Source organism: Dreissena polymorpha, chromosome 1 (genome assembly GCF_020536995.1).
Source record: "Dreissena polymorpha isolate Duluth1 chromosome 1, UMN_Dpol_1.0, whole genome shotgun sequence".
Classification (NCBI taxonomy): Eukaryota; Metazoa; Mollusca; class Bivalvia; order Myida; family Dreissenidae; genus Dreissena; species Dreissena polymorpha.
Window position 1 is genome coordinate 132,363,546 of NC_068355.1, and position 24,589 is coordinate 132,388,134.

General features: G+C 34.5%; 1 protein-coding gene across 6 annotated transcripts in view; it reads right to left on the minus strand.

The window, feature by feature from the left end:
* Positions 1 to 24,589, minus strand: part of LOC127850429 (sodium- and chloride-dependent glycine transporter 1-like) — a 163,739-nt gene that overhangs the window by 81,977 nt on the left and 57,173 nt on the right. For 3 of the 6 annotated variants that reach the window (XM_052383480.1, XM_052383469.1, XM_052383462.1), the window contains exon 16: positions 14,008 to 24,154. In XM_052383480.1, the coding sequence (XP_052239440.1) occupies positions 24,008 to 24,154 (147 nt within the window). In that variant the 3' untranslated portion in view covers positions 14,008 to 24,007. Of the gene's footprint in view, positions 1 to 14,007; positions 24,155 to 24,589 lie in introns of those variants that run through there. The other 3 variants (XR_008035295.1, XR_008035306.1, XR_008035303.1) reach the window with 3 other exon arrangements.

Genomic DNA, 24,589 nt, shown 5'->3' on the forward strand with positions numbered 1-24,589 from the left:
CAACAGGCCTTTTTATTATTAAATATGCTTGTTTCCATATATAATTTAAGGCTCTAAAATCATTCAGGATATAACTTTGAACATTTTTTACAGAAATAAAATGATCTTAAAGTTCTCTGCAATGCAAAGTAATTTTTACACACTTGATATTTAAAAAAAAAATTGTTAACTTGTCCATGCTATTCGGGCCAGCTGTGCTCTAACTGCCTATGGAAAATCTTGATTATATATATATTATATATATATACCTGTTGTGACCCTTGAGATCATTATGAAATGTTCATAATTCACTAATAACTGTATGTAAAAAAAATAGTATTACCAGATAATCGGGTTCAAAAGTTATTTCTTTCAAGACAGGATGGTTGGTGGGAAATGTCTTCCGACGAAACTGAAAAACATCTAAAACAAAAAGAAAGTGACTTCTTGTATAATTTGAAGCACTATTCATTTTAATACAATTGTGTTTTGACAGCCATAGTTCTGCTGAGCCTAAAAATTAAAAGTAGGTCAACAAAACACAAAATGAAATCCAATGCATCACCAAATCTTCAACATATCCAATTAATTAAATTAATGTTTATATATAGACGGTTTTGATACATGGCACAACATCAGGGGTGTCAAATGTCCCAAATTTGAAATCCTTATGATAAAGTCTGGAGTCTGAGGCTGTAGGTCCCTTACAGGTAGAGCCCCCCAAAGCCATAGTTCATTGTTCTTTTTATAGTCTTAGTTGCTATTTCTGGTGAGTAAAATGCAAAATATTATAAGCCAGACCACCAGTAACACTCGATGTGTAATTGTCATTTTATATAAATGTTATGAAGAACATCGATAACAAGGGCTGTTTGTAAAACATGCATGCCCCCCATATGGGCTGTCCGTTGTAGTGGCAGCCATTATGTGAATACGTTTTTTGTCACTGTGACCTTGACCATTGACCTAGTGACCTGAAAATCAATAGGGGTCATCTGCGAGTCATGATCAATGTACCTATGAAGTGTCATGATCCTAGGCAAAAGCATTCTTGAGTTATCATCCGGATTTTTTTTACTGTTTCGGGTCACCGTGACCTTGACCTAGTGACCTGAAAATCAATATGGGTCATCTGCATGTCATGATAAATGTACCCATGAAGTTTCATGATCCTAGGCGTAAGCGTTCTTGAGTTATCATCGGAAACCATTTAACTATTTCGGGTCACCGTGCATTTGGCTTTGACATAGTTACCTCAAAATTAATACGGGTCATCTGCGAGTCATGATCAATCTACCCATAAAGTTTCATGATCCTAGGCATATGTGTTCTTGAGTTATCATCCGGAAACCATTTTACTATTTCGGGTCACTGTGACCTTAACATTTGACCTACTGACCTCAAAATCAATAGGGGGTCATCTGCGAGTCATGATCTATCTACCTATGAAGTTTCATGATCCTAGGCCTATGCATTTTTGAGTTATCAACCGGAAACCATTTACTATTTCGGGTCACCGTGACCTTGACCTAGTGACCTCAAAATCAATAGGGGTCATCTGCAAGTCATGATCAATCTACCTATGAAGTTTCATGATCCTTGGCATATGCGTTCTTGAGTTATCATCCAGAAAACCATTTTACTATTTCGGGTCACCATGACCTAGAGCTTTGACCTAGTGACCTCTAAATGAATAGGGATCATCTGCGAGTCATGATCTATCTTCCTATGAAGTTTCATGATCCTAGGCCTAAGCGTTCTTGAGTTATCATCCGGAAACCACCTGGTGGACGGACCGACAGACCGACCAACCGACATGTGCAAAGCAATATACCCCCTCTTCTTCGAAGGGGGGCATAATAAATGTTAATCCACTAACCATACAGTAAAACAACTGTCCAAAAATATATCCAGATATGTCTTTTGCAAATGAAATAATATATGCACTTAGTTTGACAGCAGAAAATGGAAATTTAATGCTACATTTTGTAGTATGTAAGATTTCTGGAAAGTAGCCAAGAGGTTAGGTCAGTTACCTTTTATGTCCGTGTCAGCGGATAACCAATCAGACAATAGTAAAACAAGGGACAAAATTTCACAAAACCAGGTTTTCAATGTAGAAAAAAGTCTGATAGAGGGAGACAACTAAAACTGAACTGATTGTTTATAATTAACCCCCTTTGTTTCAAAATAAATATATTTTTAGTTGTGGCGACCTTGACCTTGGAGATATTGACGTAATTCTAAAGTGCAATCGTCCCACGATGGTGAACAAATATGCCAAATCATTTTTAAGTCTCACAATGAATGACATAGTTTTGGCCCGGACAAGCTCTTTTATGGCCATTTTTTACCTTTGAACTCAAAGTATGACCTTGACCTTGGATATATTGACGGTATTCTTTTGAGCGACACACCGTCTAATGATGGTGAACAAATGTGCCAAATGATTTTAAATTCTCACCAAGAACCACAACGTTATGGCCCGGACAAGCTTGTTCCGTCCGCCCGCCAGCCGGCATTTGCCAATCTAATAACCCGTTTTTTTCTTTGGAAAACCTTGTTAAAAAGACCAGGAAAAATCCATACTAAGCACACATGCCCGGCATGCCAATGAAGCAATTACAATATTTGTTCACACCCCCTTAAAACAAATCATCGGATTTACACTGATCTAAAATTCAATCCTGAATGGCTCAAATCGGGATTTCCAAATAATCCGGACAATTAACACCCTTGCAACATGCATGGGTTGCTAAGTTACTAAATGTCCTACATATAACAAATTCAGAATTTGTGTACCATCCCACTCACATAAATAGCAATTGCAAGATGATGTCCATTACAAACCTGTTTGTTATCATTCTGACCTTTTTGTACTTCTATAGTTTTTCAAATTTTAATGTGATTAAAGTGCAAACACCTGATTATAGAAGGTATACCTAAGATCATATTGCTTGCCATGAGTAATAATCCAACAGATTGGCTTTGTTTGTATGCCAATAGATAGAGCTTGCACATTCTTTTTCAATATGTGGTTATGGACAACTGTAAACATTACTTCATGTATTTTAAGGTGCCTTTGCATTTTTTGGTAAATTGACAAAATAAAACAAGAGCTGTCACCATAGGATGACTTATGCCCCCTATAAATGCTTGATAGAAGTTATGAGCTTTTCCGAAACCTAAACACAGATTTCAAAACCTAAACGCGGACCCCAAGTTCAAGGTCACAGGGGTCAAAATTTGTGTGCGTATGGAAAGGCCTTGTCCATATACACATGCATACCAAATATGAATGTTATATCTCAAGGGACATAGAAGTTATGAGCATTTTTCAATATCTAAACGCAGATTTCGAAACCTAAACGCGGACCCTTACTTAAAGGTCAAGGTCACAGGGGTAAAATTTTTTGTGCGTATGGAAAGGCCTTGTTCATATACACATGCATACCAAATATGAAGGTTATATCTCAAGGGACATAGAAGTTATGAGCATTTTTCAAAACCTAAACGCAGATTTCGAAACCTAAACGCGGACCCTAAGTTCAAGGTCACAGGGGTAACAATTTTTTTGCGTATGGAAAGGCCTTGTCCATATACACATGCATACCAAATATGAAGGTTATATCTCAAGGGACATAGAAGTTATGAGCATTTTTCAAAACCTAAACGCAGATATTGAAACCTAAACACGGACCTTAAGTTCAAGGTCACAGTGGTAAAAATTTGTGTTCGTATGGAAAGTTCTTGTCCATATGCACATGCATACCAAATATGAAGGTTATATCTCAAGGGAAATAGAAGTAATGAGCATTTTTCGAAACCTAAACGCAAAGTGTGACAGAAATACGGACCGACAGACGGACAGTCTGATAACTATATGCCCCCTTTTCTTTGAAAGGGGGCATAAAAATTGTTTCAGACTTGCACATTTTTGTTGCAGTTATGATATTTGTGAGAAAACAGTTATACTTAACATTAACAACCTGAAAATGATAAATCGTTGCAAAGCAAAACAATTGAATAATTTGGAGTTCTGTTGTCGTTTTTTGTGACACTACGAGCTTTGCTTATAGAAACTAAAAGTATAAAATATTGTATGAGCATGGATGGCCGTCTTAGCGTTAGACTTTTACTCCAGAGGTCAGTGGTTCGAGCCCAGATGAGGATTACTTTTTCTTTTAATTTGTTCTTGTTTTTTAATTGAGCTTTTTAGATTTAATGTTTACATTTATAAATATAACGCATTTAATGACAAACTTCAATACATGCCATAATCTGTTATAAGGTCCCTTAAATACCAAGATGAGTATCAAGGAACCTGAGTGAAACATTTTATTTTATTTCGGATATATACAGGACTGCTTATTGGAAACAAAAAGTTTGCTCGATTCTTGAATGACTTACAAAAATGTTTATCAAATCAAGTAGGTTCGTTTATTCTTCGTCTGTTGTCCCATCTCGCCAACAGTCAACCAGCTCCCTCCAGGCTTGTCAGTTCCAGGAGAGTCTCTCTAGCTGCCCCCATTTTGGCCCATCTGCTTAGAATCTGCATCCAGGTCACGGCGCCAGGTGTTACTGTATTTGAAATAAAGTAGGTTGGATGCCATTAAATGTGACTTTAAACACCATAAAGACAGACAAAATAACAGGTTTATTTCCCTTCAATTAATAACAAGCAAATTCATTGAATTGGTATCCCCCGCTAATTAGCTTCTGGACACAAAAGTGTTATATTCGACACTCGGGTAAAAAAGCATTTTTTTAGGTTCCAAGGGCCATAACTCCGTTATTAACAGATAGTGTACAATGCCATTTGGCATGCATCATCCTCTTATCTATACATATACTCATACCAAGTTTCAATGAAATCCACCAAAGCACTTCCAAGATATGGCTCCCAACACAAAAGTGCCGGATGGACGGAAAGACGGGCAGACAAGGCCAAAACAATATCCCTCCGCCTATTGCAGGGTGATAATAACATGAATGTAAATTAAAGCCAGCACATATATGAATTAACTGCCTAGATGGGTGTATTAAATATAATTTAGGGCTTTACAATACTTACTGATATGTGAGCATATATTTACTTTTAGTAAATATAAATAAATGTAACAGTAATACTTACACACTTGTGACTGTGAGTTTATACATGTAACTAAACTTCCTTTATAATTTTATAACAGTTTTTTTATTCCTGCCATAGTATAAAGAAGTCACTTGCTCAATAACACATTTAAGCATGAGCTGTTTTTTTTTAATCTGCATACATAAGAAAACATCGAAAAAAAACACAAGAGGAGCATGTATCCGAAAGTAAATTACGTCCGAAATCAGGCAAGTTAAGCATGCGCGAAATTCACCAAAACATCGATTAAATATGGTTTAAACAGAATCATATGTAAAACGTGAATGATAAATTAAACATTATCCAACAAAAGCATGCAGCTTTAACCAAAAAAACAACAGCAAAAATCAGCAATATAGCGATGTTGTTGAATAACTCGGCGAAGGCTAGCAAGAAGAGAATTTTCCAGGGGAAACAACTAAAAAGTAATGCAAACGAATTTAAATGGCTCATGCACGAAAGTTTATAATATAGCAACAACACATGATTTAGCTATAGAATTAGAATGCGAAAGATTTTTTTTAACTATTACTCGAAGATTCCTTAACTAAATAAAATATCAATAAAAGTTAAAACTTTGAGTTTGACCTACTTAGCAATCAATGGTCAAAACAACCTCGAAATAGCTTTTTCTTCATGTCAACAATACAATTGTTGAGTTAATGTTGACGTAATAATAATAATGCTAATACTATCCTTATTCTCTACCTAGAATATTCATCATATTAAAATATCCAATAAATGTAGTATATTTCTTTTCACGCTAACAATTCAAGATGGCTTACAATCGGTTTTGCTTGGGCATGCGCATTGCAAGCCTATTTGGTTTGGTCCCGCCTTTTTCTCCATATATGGTCATTTGAGCTTGTGGACGGCCGTGGACCATCCACCTACAGCTATATTAGACCATGGTAAATGTTCAGTATTACTGTTTCCTCACAAATATCATAACTAAAACGAAAATTTGCGAATCTGAAACAACTTTTTTCAATTTTGTCAATTTACCAAAGCGTGGAAAGATCCCTTTAAGTCATTTCCCACGTGAAGTTCAATTAAAGACATAACACCAAGACGTAGATACACGTCCACGCTCGTAAACTAAAGAGGCCATGTACTTAGTTATTAAAAAGTGCGCAGTTATTAAAAAGTGCGCCCACATTTTAATTCCATATCCTATCAAACTGGACGACTTGGATTTTCTTTTTGCTTTTTTCGAAGTACAGTAAGTTAGAAATCGACAGTGTTCGAATCGGTCTCTGACAGTGTTTTTTACCAAGAAAACATCAACATTTCAGTACAACGTTTTAACTATTTATTTTTTTATGAGTGTGTATGATTCTGTACAACATGCGGAGTTATTTACACGAGCAGATATCGTAGACGATTCTCCAAAACTAGAAGCTAAATCGGCTATTTTTGTCTAAACGATTGGCACATAACATGTATTGTGTACAATATTTGGACGGAAATTGGCAAATTTGATTTAAACAAGTCCGTTACCAAACTCGTAAAATGTACAACGAGCTTGATTCGCCAGAACTGGTACGAAACTATATAAGAGCTGAAACTTGACACCGTTTATCAGAAAAGCCTTTCACCGTGTCGTAGTCAGCTACGCGTTCTGACGATTTTTCACCATAAGTCGCATGAGTCGCGTTCACGAGTAGATAATGCCCACAGATCGTTGACAACTCGCATTTTGTCGCGTTCAGGTGTAGATATTTAACATACATTTCTCACAACTGCCCTTTCGTCGCGTTCACGAGTAGATGTTACATAAATGTCGCTAACAACTCGCATTTTGTCGCAGTCGATGGTAGGTATTATTCACATTACTTTGTCTCATTTGCCAATACAAATTATCTACAGATGGTTTGTAGCTCGTCCAATGTCGCGTTCACGAGAAGTTACTTCACACAAGTCGTTTACAACTCGCACTGTGTCGCATTCGTAAGTAACAGTATACCCAAATCGTTCACAAATCGTACTTTGTCGCGTTCTCGAAAAGATACTATACATAAATCGTTCACAACTCTCTTTTTTGTCGCGTTCACGAGTAGATATAATGCACAGTCGTTATTAACTCGATTTTCTTGTCACGTTCTTTTTCGTATGCCGCCACAACTCGAAATGTAATGGCGAAAATGTTTTCAACTATTTCAAATCTCGGCGACGTTTTATCAGTACACATTTTGGGAATATGTAAACGGAATATTGTTCCCTAAATTTATGCATGTATTTTCTGATCGTAGCGTTTCGTCACACTTTATTATTCTTTGAAGTAGACATATCTATGACATCTACTCGTGCACATGTCGTCGCAAGTCGTACAAACTCGATTCGCGCTCGTGCAATCTCTAAAACAAGTATATTTGATTTTTGGATATATATAAAAATTAATCGAACAATAAGTAATTTTTTCGGATTGAGTCGTTCAAAACATGACATAGTGTTACCGTACGCCCCTTTCCGTCAAACATCGGATAAGTACCGATTATTGACAATCTGCGAGGGGTACCGAATGCGTACGCCCGTCTGTGAACGTCAATATTAGTATACAATATATGCGTTACTGATCAAATCTTTTCACAATAACTGCTCACAGTGATCTCCCCTGCTATATTAAAATTGTGACTTATAACGAATGTTAGTACCTATTGATACGTGAGTACGTGCGTGTTTTGTTTGAAGCATATGGTAAACCACTGTGACGAAGTTGCATAATTCGGGACACAGAGTTTGTCTCATGACAAAAAGTGTCACATAACTTTTGTCTATTTAAATTTTTGCCAAATTGGGAAAAGTCGTCTGAAATAATCAGCCTTATTTTATATCAAAACGTAATTCTTAGTTTGGTCTTGTGTCATTAGCGAAACCAAAGTAAAGTAGCGAAAGTGACCATTGAGCGCATACGCCGATCTGGAAGGGAATCCTGGGTCCGTTTGCATTTAAGTAATATATTAGGTAAAACCGATGTCATTTCGCATATTGTTTTTCCAGATATATCTTACCATTCCACACTTTCACCGATATTATGTGGAAACATGAAAAAGTAAAATAGTGTCCGTCTGGGGCGTTCCTTAGGCTATTTCAACTATACGCACGACCGAGCAGCAAAGCTGCGAGTGGGGGAAGGTGCGGGAGGGGGTTTGGGGGCCTCCCCCTAGAAAATTTTGTTAAAATGAATTGCAAATGGTGCGTTTTGGTGTTATCTTTCAGCCACGTTTTGGCAATTTAATTCTTAAATTTCTTGCTTGAAAAAGACCGATAAAAGAAAAAAAAAAACTAAGCCCGTCATTATTTTCTGCTGAAACTGATTTTATGTGGGGTATTGGGTAAACAGAAAATTAAATTCTTTTTTAATTAAACTGTACAAGAAACACTGTTTGAATGAAACAACAGCATGCTCGCTGAGTATTGAGCGAGCATGCTAAACTTTTATTTAACTCTGTCAATAAAACCAGTATGGACTATGTGTAATTTATTAAAAAGAAAACATCCTCTAATTTCACATAAAACACAGGTCCACTTGTATGTGCAATACTACACCCTGAAAAGTAATGCTTATCTTCGATCTATTCTTTGTGCAAAAATGTCGACCACATGCTCAGCGTTAATTTCTCTTTCCCTATATACATTAAGGAGTCCAAGTCCAGACAAGCGTTCCGTCCCCATTGTACTCCGCAAGTGTGTCTTGACCCTTCGCATTGTGGAAAACGATCTTTCTGCAGTTGCGGTGGAGACAGGCATAACGAAGAGCAGCATGAAGCATTTTCTGATGCTGGGGTATTGCTGCTCACTCGCAAAAGCTATGCTCTCTTCAAGTGTTTCAGCGGGGTCAAATCTACCCATTGCACACTTAAAATTTGTCGCAATCATGCACCGCGATGCAGGATTAACTTGAAATAAACCTTAATTAAAAGTTTAAGTGTTTGAGCTAGTTTTTGTATAAAGTTAAGATAATTATATTTTTCTACTGAAATTAAAAATAAAAAATAAACTAGGAAATGGTTATATTAGAAGAAAAAAAAGTAAAGTGAAAGGTTCTTGTGGGGATCGAACCACTGCCCTTCAGGTCAATAATGGGACAAAATGACAATCAGCTAACCGATTGCGCTGCAGGGTCAAGTACTTTAGTACGTCATTGATTTTTAATATAGCTATATATATATATATATATATATATATATATATATATATATATATATATATATATATATATATATATATATATATATATATATATATATATAAACTAAATAGTGAAGAACAATTTCGAATAAAGATACCTACACTAATTTGAATGAAAAAATAATTTGGGCATTGCCTATCATTTTATCATGATTTGAACGTCCAGAAATGTGAAAATTCATAGAAATGCTAGATTTCAGAAATACATTTCAAATTCAAGAACGGGTAGATCTATAAATCGAGTCTTAATCGACATTATCTTAAGGGAAATGTAAAGCTGTGGACATTTTTCCACTTATCTGTCAAAAGAGCTAGCTTCTGAGTATCATCTCATGTTTCGCTGACGCTATTTCTAAAACATCTGGATAAAGCGGAGCGTTCGCCGACATTTTTGAAAATGTGTGCCATGTAAACAAAATCTGGTACCCAATTGAAGGGCGACAACACAGTCGTAGAGTAGAGTCTACACAGTGATTACTACCCCTCATCAGTGAAAAAAATACTTAACTTCGTATGTTTGGAGTTAAGACTGTGTGGTGTTTTGTACCCACTGTTATTTTCTAAAAGTGGACCTCTTGTTTGCTTGCTTACATAATTATACCCCGAACCCCCCTAAGCCCTCACTTTTGATTGCATTTTTCGTGTTTTCATTTTTTCAAGTTTGAAACTGAATTATACGCACGTGCGTACTGCCGTATGCCTAGGTACGCCCCTGTCCGCCAAGGCTCGTGCTTTTTGTTTTCTAAGCCTTGCATGATAAACCTGATCTATAATCAACACTAACCTATTATTCTCTATAAAATCAGCCTGATCAAATTGCATCAAATAATTTTGATGTTTTTTTTTACCGTCTTCACTCATACCGCAATATTTTCTATTGAAGCAAATTACCGTCACCATTCATAGTTGGTGTTTTTGTATAGTAACTAATGCCGCAAACTTGTTATCTTTTAAGAAATGCATTTATGCATCTTAAGTATTGTACAAAGAAAAATAACGTTTGCCAATTTGTATCTATGTATTGTAGCGATTTAAAGTACACATTAGTCAATTTTTATCTATGTATTGTAACGATTTAAAGTACACATTTGTCAATTTGTATCTATGTATTATAGCGAGCAAAACACATTTGTCCAGAGTATTGTATAAAGCCAATTGCCCTTGTCCGTGTGTATCAATGTATTGTAAAACACAATATACATTTGTCCATTTGTATTGTAAAAAAAAAAAATTGTCCCTTTGTATCGGTGCATTGTAAAAAGCAAAAAAAACTTTGTCCATTTGTATCCATGTATTGTATGTATCAACGTTTTGTAAACCGCAAAAAAAACTGTGTATCGTAAATTGTCCAATCTCATCGTCACTTTGTATCTATTTATAGTAGATGCCCAATACTTTCGTCACGTTGTATCTATGTATAGTAGATGCCCAATACTTTCGTCACGTTGTATCTATGTATAGTAGATGCCCAATACTTTCGTCACGTTGTATCTATGTATAGTAGATGACCAACACTTTCGTCACGTTGTATCTATATATAGTAGATGCCCAATACTTTCGTCATGTTGTATCTGAATACAACAGAATGTCCAAAATCATTGTCAAATTGTGTAGCATGTCCGATTCCTTTGTCAATTAGTTTTTTGTATGGTGGATTGTCTAATATATTAGTTGATTTGTATCTATATACTAGTAGTGTAGAATAGCCAATACCCTTGTCCATTAGTATATATGCATTGTATATAACTTTGTCACTTTATAACCATGTATTGTAGCATGTCCGGTACATTTGTCATTTTGTATTGTAGTGTTAATTATCTTTGTAAGTTTGCATCTATGTATTGTAGCATATCTTATACCTTTGTAAATGTGTATCTATTTATAAAAGAAAGTCCAATACATTTGTACCTATGTATTGTTGAATGACTTACACCGTTGTCCATTTATATTTCTAGTGTAGAATGTTCTGCTCCTTGTTAATTTGTATTTATGTATTTATAATGTCCAATACCTTTGTCCACTTGTATCTTTGTATAGTTGAATGTCCAGTAGCTTTGTCATTTTGTATACATGTATTGTAGAATCAATGTCCATTACCATTGTCGCTTTGTATTGTAGAATGTCCAATAACTTTGTCACTGTTTATCTGTGTAATGAAAAATGTCCAATACCTTTGTCAATTTGTATCTATGTATAACATGTTCAATGCCTTTGTCTATTTTTATGCCCCGGTAGGGTGGCATATAGCAGTTGAAGGTTACGCATGCGCAATTAATTTCCTTCTATATTATATATATAAAATAGTTGAAGTTAGATATCAATTTTTACCACGACCAAGCGTTTCAGTACAATATCATCATACATCATTGGAAAGATAAATGCATAATCTTTTTAAAAAATGCATTTCACCAAATTCTATGTGTTGTAACTCAAAATATTTACCTTAGAATAGGCACACCAGTTTTGATAGATTTGGATGCGACCATTTTGGGCTCATATAGAATGCCCTATTTTCAAAGCCGGGAACCATCAATAGAAACAGTAGAGCACAAAAAATGGCTTTTTTTCTTATTGCTTACAAATATACCTTCAAATTAATACCAAAACAACCATTTGCAATGTATTTTACAAATCCTATGCAGCATGCACTGAACAATGTTGGCTAAGTATCAATTTGTAACCCTGCAAACAGGAGTTCCGGTTTGGGGTTATGTGACCTGAACTGTCTGTCAGTATGTCAGAATGTCCGTCCGTCCGAAAAAAAAACTTTAACATTGGCCATAACTTTTTAAATATTGAAGATAGCAGCTTGATATTTGGCATGCATGTGTATCTCATGGAGCTGCACATTTTGAGTGGTAAAATTTCAAGGCGAACATCATCCTTCCAGGTCTAGGGATCGAAAAAACAAATGCAAGGGAAGTAATAAGCTTTAAATGGACATAATTATCTGACCTGCCAAATCATATAGAGAATAATAGGCTCGTGCTTTTTGTTTTCTAAGCCTCTCCTGATAAACCTGATCTATAATCAACTCTAGTATTCTATTTATCACACTTGTTATTTTATAAACCTTTATAATTTAAACAAAATTAGTTTGACTGGATAATTTCGCTGGATTTATGACGTCATTTTGTCGAAATATTGACGTCATTTCCTGCCGTTGATTATAGATGATATTTAATCAACGGGGCTTCAATCAACCGAATTCGCTGTAAAAGTGGGATAAAAAAATTTTTTAAATAAATCAAAGTGGCGCAGTAGGCGGTATTGTGTTTTTGACAAACAAATCGTGGTAAAAGGTCAAGGTCATCCTTCAAGGTCTAAGGTCAAAAATACAAATCAAAGGGAAGTAATAAGCTTTTAAGGGAGATAATTATTCAATATTGAACATAGCAACTTGATATTTGGCATGCATGTGTATCTCATGGAGCTGCACATTGAGTGGTGAATCTACAGTCACGGTAGTGGCTTTTAATTATTTGCTACTAAAAATAGATAGTGGCTTTTAATTATTTGCTACTAAAAATAGAGATTTGTTAGAGACAATTATTTTCAAGGAAAGTAATTTATATAATTATAAATCACATATTATATATTTCCTTACAAAGAATTTAACTTCTTTTCACAGTTACTGTACATATTTTTTATTTGATTATTTATAACTCAAATGACTGATTTGTCAACGTTTTTTTTTAAATGATATAGTTATCATTTCTTGACTGCACTAATTTGTGAAATGTAGGGTTCATTGCATACCTCTGGACCTATGTCGATAGGTACATGATGAACTCTGGCTATGATCTCTTCGATAAACCACAGGCCTTGGTTGTCAGTAATGTCTGACTTGGTCATTTTGACTGTCTACAGACCCCCCCCCCCCCCCCCCCCCCCCCGGTTGGATTGGACAAAATCCAAGGGAAGTAATAAGCTTTAAAGGGATTATTTCTATACCGGCACAGTAGGGGGCATTGTGTTTCTGACGAACACATCTCTTGTTATCAATGTAACGTAGAATGCCAAGTTCTTTTGTCTATTTTTGTCTATGTAATGTAGAATGTTAAGTACCTTTGTCATTTTGTATCTATGTATAGTAGAATAGCACATTTACTTCATACATTTGAATATATGCTGTTTGTTTTTTAAAGAAAGTATATTTTGTTCATTTGTCTCTCAAAAACTTAACACTTTAGTATGTTTGTATATGCTATTAAATAAAGCATATTACACGAGTCTGTTTGTATCTATGTATTGAAAAAAAACATTGAGCATGTGTAACTATTTATTGTATATATATGTATGTGTTTCTGTGAATTGTATTAAGCAAAATACATTTGTGTACTTATATCTATGTATTGTACAAAACAATAAAGATAGCCCCATGGCATGTATTGATTTATTTCATCATCAATATCATACCTTTGCATCTACTAGTATGTTATGTGTAAATAAAATTTCCATCATCACTTCAATTGTTATTATGCCATTTATTAATTATAAATACCATATAAGTAGATTTGAGTTTCCTCATGAAATTAAGTTGGATCAATGCAATTCACTGAAATTAATATTAAATTATTTAACACATGTACACAACTTTTTTAAGTCTTGTCTTTTGCATACAACACTTTTTACCAATACATGCAGGAATGCCGTCCAGACAGCTTGTTTGAATTGGGAGTAAGAACAAAGCAAACGCCCTGAACACTGCTATATACATATATTGTCAGTAAGTGAAGTAATATACAGATGATAGTGTTAAATCTCAACCCCATGTTTTATTCATAGAATGTCACTTTTCTAAATACAGGTTTTCATTTCAATTGATTTAGACATACACAAATTAATTCAAAGAAAACAATTATTAGTAAGTCTGTAAGTTTTAACTAAAACTAGTCACCACTTTATGAATATAGTGAAGAAAAAAAGTGAAAACAATGAAAACCACAGCTCAAAAAATCACAGAAGAGATTCAAGCTAAAGCTAAATAAAGATCTACAACTACAACTAACAAAGAAGAAATTTATACCCAATCACGTGTTGCATGCAACAAAAATTCAACATGATATCAATGGCAGCAAACCACTTGACAAATCCCTAAGAAGCTAGACATGTCCATAAATGAGAGTGATGATCATAGTTGAAGATACTGTACTGCCCAATATAAAATTTAACAAAGAGAACAGCACCTAACCACACCAAAATAGGAAAGTCACAGCAATAACACAATGTATAATATTTACAAAATCATTTTTATGTCAGGTTAAACACTGAATAAAACACAAGCTGCCTTAAGACTCAAATGAATAGGAATAGAAGTAGCTAATTCAAAGTAATATCAGAAATGATTTTGTAAGGCGATATTATTTTATTTGAATGAGTATTCTTTCAAGTTTATCAAGAGACCACTGTGCATTACCCTTTCAAACAAATTATATGTACATGTTAAACGTTTCCAAAAGCAAAAAGTAGTTGTGTACATTGATTGTATTTTGCCAAACAAAACATGTTTTACTAGAAACAAATTACTAGTAATTCATCCATTATTATGAGACATAGAATCTCAATATTAAGGAACAATTTTTGAGTACTGGTTATGTTTAACCCTTTTCCACTCAGCGGCAAAGTGAAAATGGCTATGTGAAAACAGCATAAAACCAGAACAGTCTGCGAGTTACTTGCAGTTTGTTCAGGTTTTATGCCGTTTGCTTGTCATCAGTATCTAATGTTTGGAGATAAAGCCTTAAAAACATGAATCTAATAAGAAAAGTCTTTCATTGAATTTTACTTTCTAAGGGACCACAAATGCATCAAAATACATATGTAAGTGGTAAAGGGTTAAGGATACCTTGAGGAATGTCTATGTATTTTTAAACAAAATCTGTCATTTGAAACAAGTTATTTCCAATTATCTGTACTGTTTGTCACCATTTTGTTTTTTAAGAACTTGTCAAAAGACAGACCAAGATAAAAAATGCACAAACAATTCACTATGTGTAGATACATACAAATGAACCTTACTCTGCAATAAAGTGGCTTAATACGTAATCCCGGTGTCATCTCATGTTAGCCTGTGCATTAAGCACATACTTATCAATGACAACACTTTCAGTTACAGATTGGACTGGCTTAACTGGGACGCACATGCATTAAGCCATGTTTTTCCAGAGCCAAGCTTTAATAAAAACAAGCGAGATTCTATAAGCAGTGAGTAAAATAAAACAAGAGGGCCAAGATGGCCCTAGTTCGCTCACCTGAGTCGGTTCATTTAATCTTTACCAAACGTCAAACTTGACCTAGATATTGTCCAGACAAACATCCTGGTCAAGTTTCATCATTATTGAACCAAAACTCTGGCATATGGAGTGTTTTTGTAAGATTTTACCTGGTGACCTATATTTTGAGTTGACCCCCCTTACCAAACATCAAACTTTGCTTCCAAAAATAAATATTTTGACCAAGATTCATAAAATCTGACAAAATTGTGACCTCTAGTGTGTTTACAAGGATTTTATATAATATAATGAACATTTGGACAATCTAAGGGCAATAATTATGGCATTAATTATGTGATTTTGCTCATTATCAAACTTGACTGAGATCTTTCAGCAACTTTCATAAAGAATGCTTGTGAAGTGTGAATGCTAGAGTGTTTACAAACCAAATGTGGACGAACGGACGGCAGACAAAGATCAATTCTAAAACCTCACCTGAGCAATCAGGTGAGCTAAAAGTGTTTCACCGATCTGAGCCATTTTCCAACTTGTCTGAGAAATCAATAAAACCAATGTATTGACTAAGTTTCACGTAATTAGGCAAAAAATGAGACTTCTTTAGTGTTCGATCACAAGGTTTCTCTCTAGTCACATAAGGAAAACTGCCCCCCCCCCCCCCCCCCCCCCCCTGGCGGCCATGTTATATGACCGATTGGGACCATTCGTGAACTCATCTGAGATATATATAAAACCAATCATTTCACCAAGTTTCATGATGATTGGGCAAAATATGTGACTACTAGAGTGTTCACCAGCTTTTTTTACTATGTAAATATAAGAAAACTGCCCCCCACCCCCCGGCAGCCATGTTATTCAACTGACCGGAACCATTTTTTAACTCAACTCTCGTATCAAGGAAACAAATGTTCTGACCAAATTTCATGAAAATTGGGCCAAAAATGTGACTTCTAGAGTCTTCACATGTTTTCACTATATACATTTAGAGAAAAATGCCCCGCCCACTGGCAGCCATGTTTTTTTTTTACCGATCTGGACCATTTTCGAATTCGTTCGAGAAATCAATAAAACCAATGTTTTGACCAACTTTCATGATGATTGGGCAAAAATTATGACTTCTAGAGTGTTTACAAGAAATCTACTTAGAAAAAAAAACTTAGCTAAATAAGGAAAACTGCCCCGCCCACTGGCGTCCATGTTTTTCAATGGACCAGAACCACTTTTGAACTCAACCAACATATCATTAAGACCAACAATTTGACAAAGTTACATGAAGATTGGGCATGAAATGTGACTTCTACAGTGTTTAAAAGTTTTTTCCTTTTTTTGACCTAGTGACCTAGTTTTCGACCCGGCACGACCCAGTTTCAAACTCAAACGAGATTTCATTGGGACGAAGCTTCTGACCAAGTTTCATGAAGATCGGACAATAAATCAGGCTTCTAGAGTGTTTACGAACAAATGTGGACAGATGGACGACAGACAAAGACCGGTCACAAAAGCTCACCTGAGCAATCAGGTTAGCTAAAAATAAGAAAATATAAGATCTTTCCAACACTGACTTGCTATTACTTGAAAGAATACTTCTATACGTGGTAAGAATTCCAGGAAGTATGTATATATTTGTTAATAATTACACATAAAATAAATATACAATAAGACAGATTATCTGATAAACATGAGCATAACAATCACCAAATCACTAAAAGCTTTAACACCAAAATCACCAACAGAAAATATATAGGTGTTCTAAGCTAGTTGTTCACCTTATGATATGCTAGCTGTTTTGTTCAAACTTAATTTAAGTTGCAAAAAGAAGTATTAATAGCTACCCAGGTAGGGCCAAAAAACTCAGAAAACCGATATACACAATAAATGTGCTAGAATTATGTACAGACACAAAATAAATGAACATATTCAGATCAAACACTGCAACAAGAAGTGTTTCACTAAAAAAGTAAAAACGGACAAAACTTTAAACATCAGATCTTAAACATCAGATCATTTTACAAACATTTGCCTGTTAGATTAATAAAGGTACATATTAACATGAGGTGTTGCCCTAAGACTTGAAGCAAAGTCGTCAATACTTGCAGTCGTTAAAGGACTTTCTTATATACTTAGAACTCTTACCTATAGAACTTGCATAATTTAATAATTTTAGACAAAATGTAACCAAGATATCCTATTGATACAAAATTGTCTATGGCGGAAACAATTTTTATGTTACAAGCCCTTTTGACCTTGACCTTAATATCTTTTTTAATTTGGATGATGTCAGGGTGAAGTGTTCTTGAGACATTATGTGGAAACAAATTCCATATCACAAACATAACCCGTTGCCTTGATTTTTGACCATCTAACCTTAAAATAAAAAGCGACAGCCTTTACTTTTCTCTGAATTAACCTGTACCAAAGTGTCCTCATTAATATCAAGAAGAAACAACTGACTGAAAGGTGAAAAACAACATATCCCTACTTTTTCAAAGAGGTTGGGGACATAATAAATAGTTCCATTAAATTACAAATATGCAATTCAAAAACAATAAATGTAAACATTTAACAAATCAAGGGTCAAGTAACAGTAACAGTAAAGTAAGTAAGAGTGTTGGCAACTATCACAAGAGGTGTGTAAACTCAGACAACAGTCATGTTATACAGTAAACAATTGTGCCTCGCTATGGGAAAACTGGGCATAACTAATATGCAAAGTGTTGTCTCAAAATAGCCTGTGCAATTTGCACAGGCCAATCAGCGACCAAACTTTCTGCCTGGACTTGTTTTTTGTATAGAAGAAATTTTCTTAAACAAAACTTTCCATAAAAGAGGAAAAGGTTGTCCTTGATTAGGCTTATGTGGGACACAACTTGACACACATGCCCACTTTTACCAGGACAAGGCTCCATTTTGACAAAAATAAAAACAACCAATAAGGCTGGAACATGTGAGGAGGTTATTGTGAGAAAAACAGCAGAACAAGTGTTTGTAAACAATGCATCCATCTGAGAACCTTTGATGTATGTTATAGCTCTACACATAATGTGAGGCCCGTTTGTCAACTAAAATTAATAGTAAATTTTATACAAATTTATACTTTTATGTAATTTTCGTCATCAGTGTGCATGGTACAGGTTTTTTATTATACGAACTATCAACACTCCATTTAACATTCATTTCCATCAATGAGTTTTGTACAAAACTGAGAAAATTTATCGTTGTCTTATAACCATCGATAGATATCCCAAGCTTTGACCAAATGTAAACTGTAGTTGTTCAAATCTAATGACCTTCACAAATGGAAGCATATATAACAAGAATGTAGACAGTGAACTGTTCTCAATAACAAAAAAACACACACATGTATACGTATAAGAGTGTAAGCCTTTTTAAAAACATAACACATATGCAGATGCAGTGCAAAGAGAAAATGCAAGATGTAAATACATTAACAGAAACACTGTAAAAAGTGAGCATTAACATATGTTAAAGCATGAACAAATATTGAGATTCCAAATTTAACATATAAAACCTCAATTAAAATGTGCAAATACAAATGTATATATTATTTGTCACTTAAAATAATACATTGTGATAGGCAATTAATGCTGATCATAGTTAAAAAATCACCTAAAAACTCTTCAATCATCAATGGGCTTTTACTATTAAGGAAAAATCATCAAGAAATTGTGCAAAAATTAACAAGATGTGTTTGTGAAACACAATGTCCCCCTATATGACGTTTGACCTTGAAGGATGACCTTGACCTTGACCCTTCACCACTCAAAATGTGCAGCGCCATGAGATACACATGCATTTCAAATATAAAATTGCTAGCTTCAATATTGCAGAAGTGACATTACATGAGCAATTTTGACCCATATATTTGACCTTGAAGGATGACCTTGACATTTCACCACTCAAAATGTGCAGCTCCATGAGATACACATGCATGCCAAATATCAAGTTGCTATCTTCAATATTGCAATAGTATTCATAAAATAAGCGATTTGGGCCACATATATTTGACCTCTGACCTTGAAGGATGACCTTGACCTTTCACCACTCAAAATGTGCAGATCCATGAGATACACATGCATGCCAAATATCAAGTTGCTATCTTCAATATTGCAAAAGTACTCATAAAATGAGCGATTTTGTCCACATAATTTTGCCTCTGACCTTGAAGGATGACCTTGACCTTTCACCACTCAAAATGTGCAGCTCCATGAGATACACATGCATGCCAAATATCAAGTTGCTATCTTGAATATTGAAATACCGCAAAAGTGTACATTAAATGAGCGATTTTGACCCATATATTTGACCTTTGACCTTGAAGGATGACCTTGACCTTTCACCACTCAAAATGTGCAGCTCCATGAGATACATATGCATGCCAAATATCAAGTTGCTATCTTCAATATTGCGAAAGTTATTGCAAATGTTAAAGTTGGCGCAAACCAACCAACCAACAGACCAACCAACAGACCAACCAACAGACAGGGCCAAAACAATATGTCCCCCACTACTATAGTGGGGGACATAAAAACTAACACATGACACTACTTCAGTCAATACAAACAATAATCTATATTTTATCTGCATGAAAATTCCTGGTATCCATTTTGCAATACTTGTTTTTGTTCTAAAAATGCAAAACAATATAATTTCTAAAAGTGATTCAACAAATCTCCAAGAATACCATTCTGAACTTGACTAATTTAAAAATGAGCTTTAGTTTTTTACATACTTTTTCATGTTAAAACATGACTTGTAAGATTTGCAGCTACAAGACATTTTATCAATGAAATATTGATTGGTTCAAATGAAAGTGGATTAAAGTGTATATATAAATAAATAAACAATTCAGCACCAGAACAAATGAGCTGTGATCTAGGCAAACCAGCTTAATGCATGAGCGTAAAGTGCAGTCCACACAGGGAAACAAGGGATTAAACTTTCCACATTAAGTAAATTTCATCTAGAACATAATTATTTCCTTTTATTCCATCTTCACCAAGACATTGACGGTATAACACCCCATGGAATAGACTAGCCTCTATCCCTCTAGCCTCTTGTTGAATAAACCTGTCGCATGCACAGACAAATGACGTCATTAATAGACAAACAATCATTCGCTGTGTTTCATTGTTTTTGAAGTTTCCAAACATGCCACGTTTGTTTGTTATTTTTCTTGTTTAGTAAAAATGCGATGGGATAAATAGAACACTAGGATTAGAGTTGAATAGAGAGAAGTTTATGTGCTTGGCTTGAACACCGAAAGCGCTCGCCAAGGCTTGCGCTCCCGGCGTTTTAAGCCTCCCAACATAAACTTCTCTCTATTAAACGCTTACCTAGTATTCTCTATATCCTGAAAAATTCAATAAAAGCGGAAAGCATTGTCTCTGATAATCATGCGCTGACTTACTTTATGCACATGCATTAATCCCAGTCTTCCAACAATCTGGCTCAAATGATCATGAAAAGGACAAATTTGAGCAATTATTAGAGATGAATGGTTCTAAAGCTATGATGAGCGATTAAATGACACAACAAATCTTTTAACATGTTAGAGGCCAGTCATGGTTTTCATGAAAAATCTGGCCAGTGAAGCTCATAAGTAAAATTAAAACAAACAAATATATAATCTAAGATCTTCTTAAAATAACCTTAAAATCTTGTGTGAATATGTAAACAACATTACAACTTCATTAAAGACAATAGCTGAACACAGAATAATACTTTTATATAGGGAATAAAAATAATACAAACATATGCACTTTAAATATTAAATGTAGAACATTACAAACAAGTTAAGAGCCAACAAAGTTGTTTGACAGTAGTGGTAAGCTTTTTATTTGGGGATATAAGTCATGACAAAAAAAATCAACTGAAACTATACTCAATGATGTTACATTATGCACTTTCCAACATCCATTTTATAGGAATTCACAGAGAAAGTTTAATATATGAAACCACAGAGTTGTACAATGGCAAATTTCAATCTACTGAATAATGCAAAGAAGTTGATGTGAATCACACAAATAAAGCTTAACAATAAATACTTCTTTCATATATTTTTTACCCATATGTGCATACTACATTCAGGCAATCAGATATCATCAGCATATATTAAATATTAAAAAGAAGGACAACAGAACAAAATAAAATGGTGTCTACAATAAATGCTCCATCTAATACCAAACAGCTGTAAATGCGTCTGACAAAAACGTCCATGAATTCCTGCTTTTAGAAAAGGTAACAATTTTAACACCATTTCTCGAAACATAAGTTTCATAAATATGTTAAGATCGAAAGTCTTCTATACTGCTCAGTTAGTTAGTATCAGAGGAACAAAAACACACATGTGCATTAAAATTTGGGCAAAGAATAAATTGTTTAACTTTTAAGCACTGTGCTTGATTAACATCAAAGACAGCAAAGAACAACACAAAAGTGGTAAATATGTGACAAAACAAGTATAAGGCAAATAATTCAAATGCATAAATACTAATATTTTCTATTCACCATACATAGACTTAAAGGCCAAAATAATTCCAGTAATACTGTTTTGTCTTTTATTAAGCTCTCAGTTTTTTTTTTAAAGAGTCCGTTACCAAAACTACTTACCCCAGACTTGAACACTCAGACAACAATTAATCAGAAACTGAATGACCCAAACACTCGACTTTTGTGAAGTTCAAGAAAACCCTTGACAATATAAAGGATATTTGTTAGTTTTATATGATTATTAATTTTAATTCATGAGTTATCCGAGAAATTATTAATTTCATACTTTACTTAGCCACGAGTAAATACAAATATATACCCGGTAATCTACCAAACACCAACACATTTTCTTTTTATTTTATGTTTTTTCCACAAACTATTTACTTTTTTAAAAGAGTTAAACTAGAGAATAATGCTGAAATTATAATGTTAAAAAACAACATCATTTCACAATAAAGCACTTAAACAAAACATAATTGTTACTGTCATTTTCTCAATTGCCATGGTTGTTTCGATAGGGTGCTTTATTGTTTTTAAATCACTGATATTTCCCTATGAAACAAAAGGAAAAACATAAAATAAAGCACTATATAAAACTGAGTTTGGGATTTGTTTATCATTAAGCCAAAATAAATAATCCAACAATTTCAAAACGAGCTGAGCATTAATCATAACACTAACATACATTCAGATAAAATTGAAATAAAATTAAAACAATAAATGTACGACCAGATCCCTGCAACAGTTTAGAAATAAATCATACCAGTTTAGCTATAAATCATACCAGTGTTAAAACATAGACCAGTCTTGAAATATACAGTTAAAATACATCAGGCCAGTTTTTAAATATTTCCAGTTATTTTCAAGACTAGATTCACCCCTAGCAATGCTCTTATATATCAGACATTAATCGTAAATAATCCTCAATAATGACAAAATACCTGCATACAATAATTTAAATGTTGCACACATTTTGACTTCACACAAGCAGGTAGATAAATACCTCAGATTGGAGCTATTCAGATCAAAACAAGATTCTCACTATTGATTTTGTATGCATAATAAAAGCTTCACCATTAATGCCCCAGTAAGTTTCCTCAGAATCATGCAGAATGATGATAATGCAAACAACAACTTCATTGTTGCTTGGTACGAACAAAAAAAAACAATCCCATTCAATTGTCTTACATTCTCAAAAAACATTTCTTTTCAATCTAGGACAACCTGACCCTAGAGTGCAGAACATGGCAATGGGAATTGAGGCATTTGTTTATGCAACGCGTAAACTCAACGCGATTCTTTGCTTTCTTCACTCGGCCCTTGACAGTGGTCATAGCTTTAGAGGTCTTATCAAGGGGAGGGCTTGACCACATCACCCCATGATCTCATGCACTATTTCATCATTAGAAGCTGAATTTGGTAACAGAGATTAAAGCTAATTGATAAAAATTAGTTTTCCATTACTTTTACATCCTTGAGCACTTTTCACAACTTCTAATTCCTGCATTTACCGAGTTCTGACTGTTATTTTTTTAATAGGAGCTAACCTTTGATAAGGCGTTAAGTTTATATTGCTTTTGGTTTAAAATGTTGGTGACATCAGATCTTTACTTAAATGTCTTCAATTTCACACAGAAGATGATGTACACTAACTGATGGAATAACGCATTCCTTAATCAATATATAAAATATACCATAGACATGTTTCAAATAAATTTAGCAAAAGCATACTCAGGTACTTTCTATATTTTGCAATATATTAGAAATCTCTTAACAATAACCAAATTAAGTAAAAGTGTACGAAATCAACTAGATCTTCCATAATATTTCAATACTTCACAAAATGGAACGTATTTCTCATAAAAAAAAACAACCTGATGATTCAAAAGTTCCGTCTGTGTTACCAAATTGAGCTTTAAACAAACGAGATTCTTTTCATGGATGATTTCCTGCTTTAGTTTCAAGCATGGGTAACGCTATCATTGCTGCTAAAGTTGGGGTTCTCTATATTCCTCTCGCCGTTGATTTCATGGTTGACGTCCTCATACTTTGGCACTTTGTGGGCAGGGCCCCATTCCGGGGACGGCTTCAAAAGGAACTTTACTTTCTACAAACAAACATAAAATATATGGGCAGTGCTCTGTGAAAAGGGGTTTTAATGCATGTGCGTTAAGTGTGGCACCCAGATAAGCCTGTGCAGTCTGCACAGGCTAATCAGGGACAAACTTTCCGTCTAATCTTGATTTTCATCAAGAAAAGTCTTCTTAAAAATGAACAAGAGGGCCTGAAAGGCCCAAAGTCGCTCACCTGAGATTCAAAGGAACAGACCTGTTCTGTGCAGCCCAAGATGTCATTAGAACAAAATGTTTTTACCAACTTTCAAGACTAGTGAACACCCTGGCAGCCACGTTTTTCAACAGAACAGAACCATTTTCATACATATTAAAGATATCATTTAAACAAATATACTGACAAAGTTTCATGAAGATTCATAAGTCCATATAAGGAAAAATGCCCCGCCCACTTGTGGCCATGTTTTTCA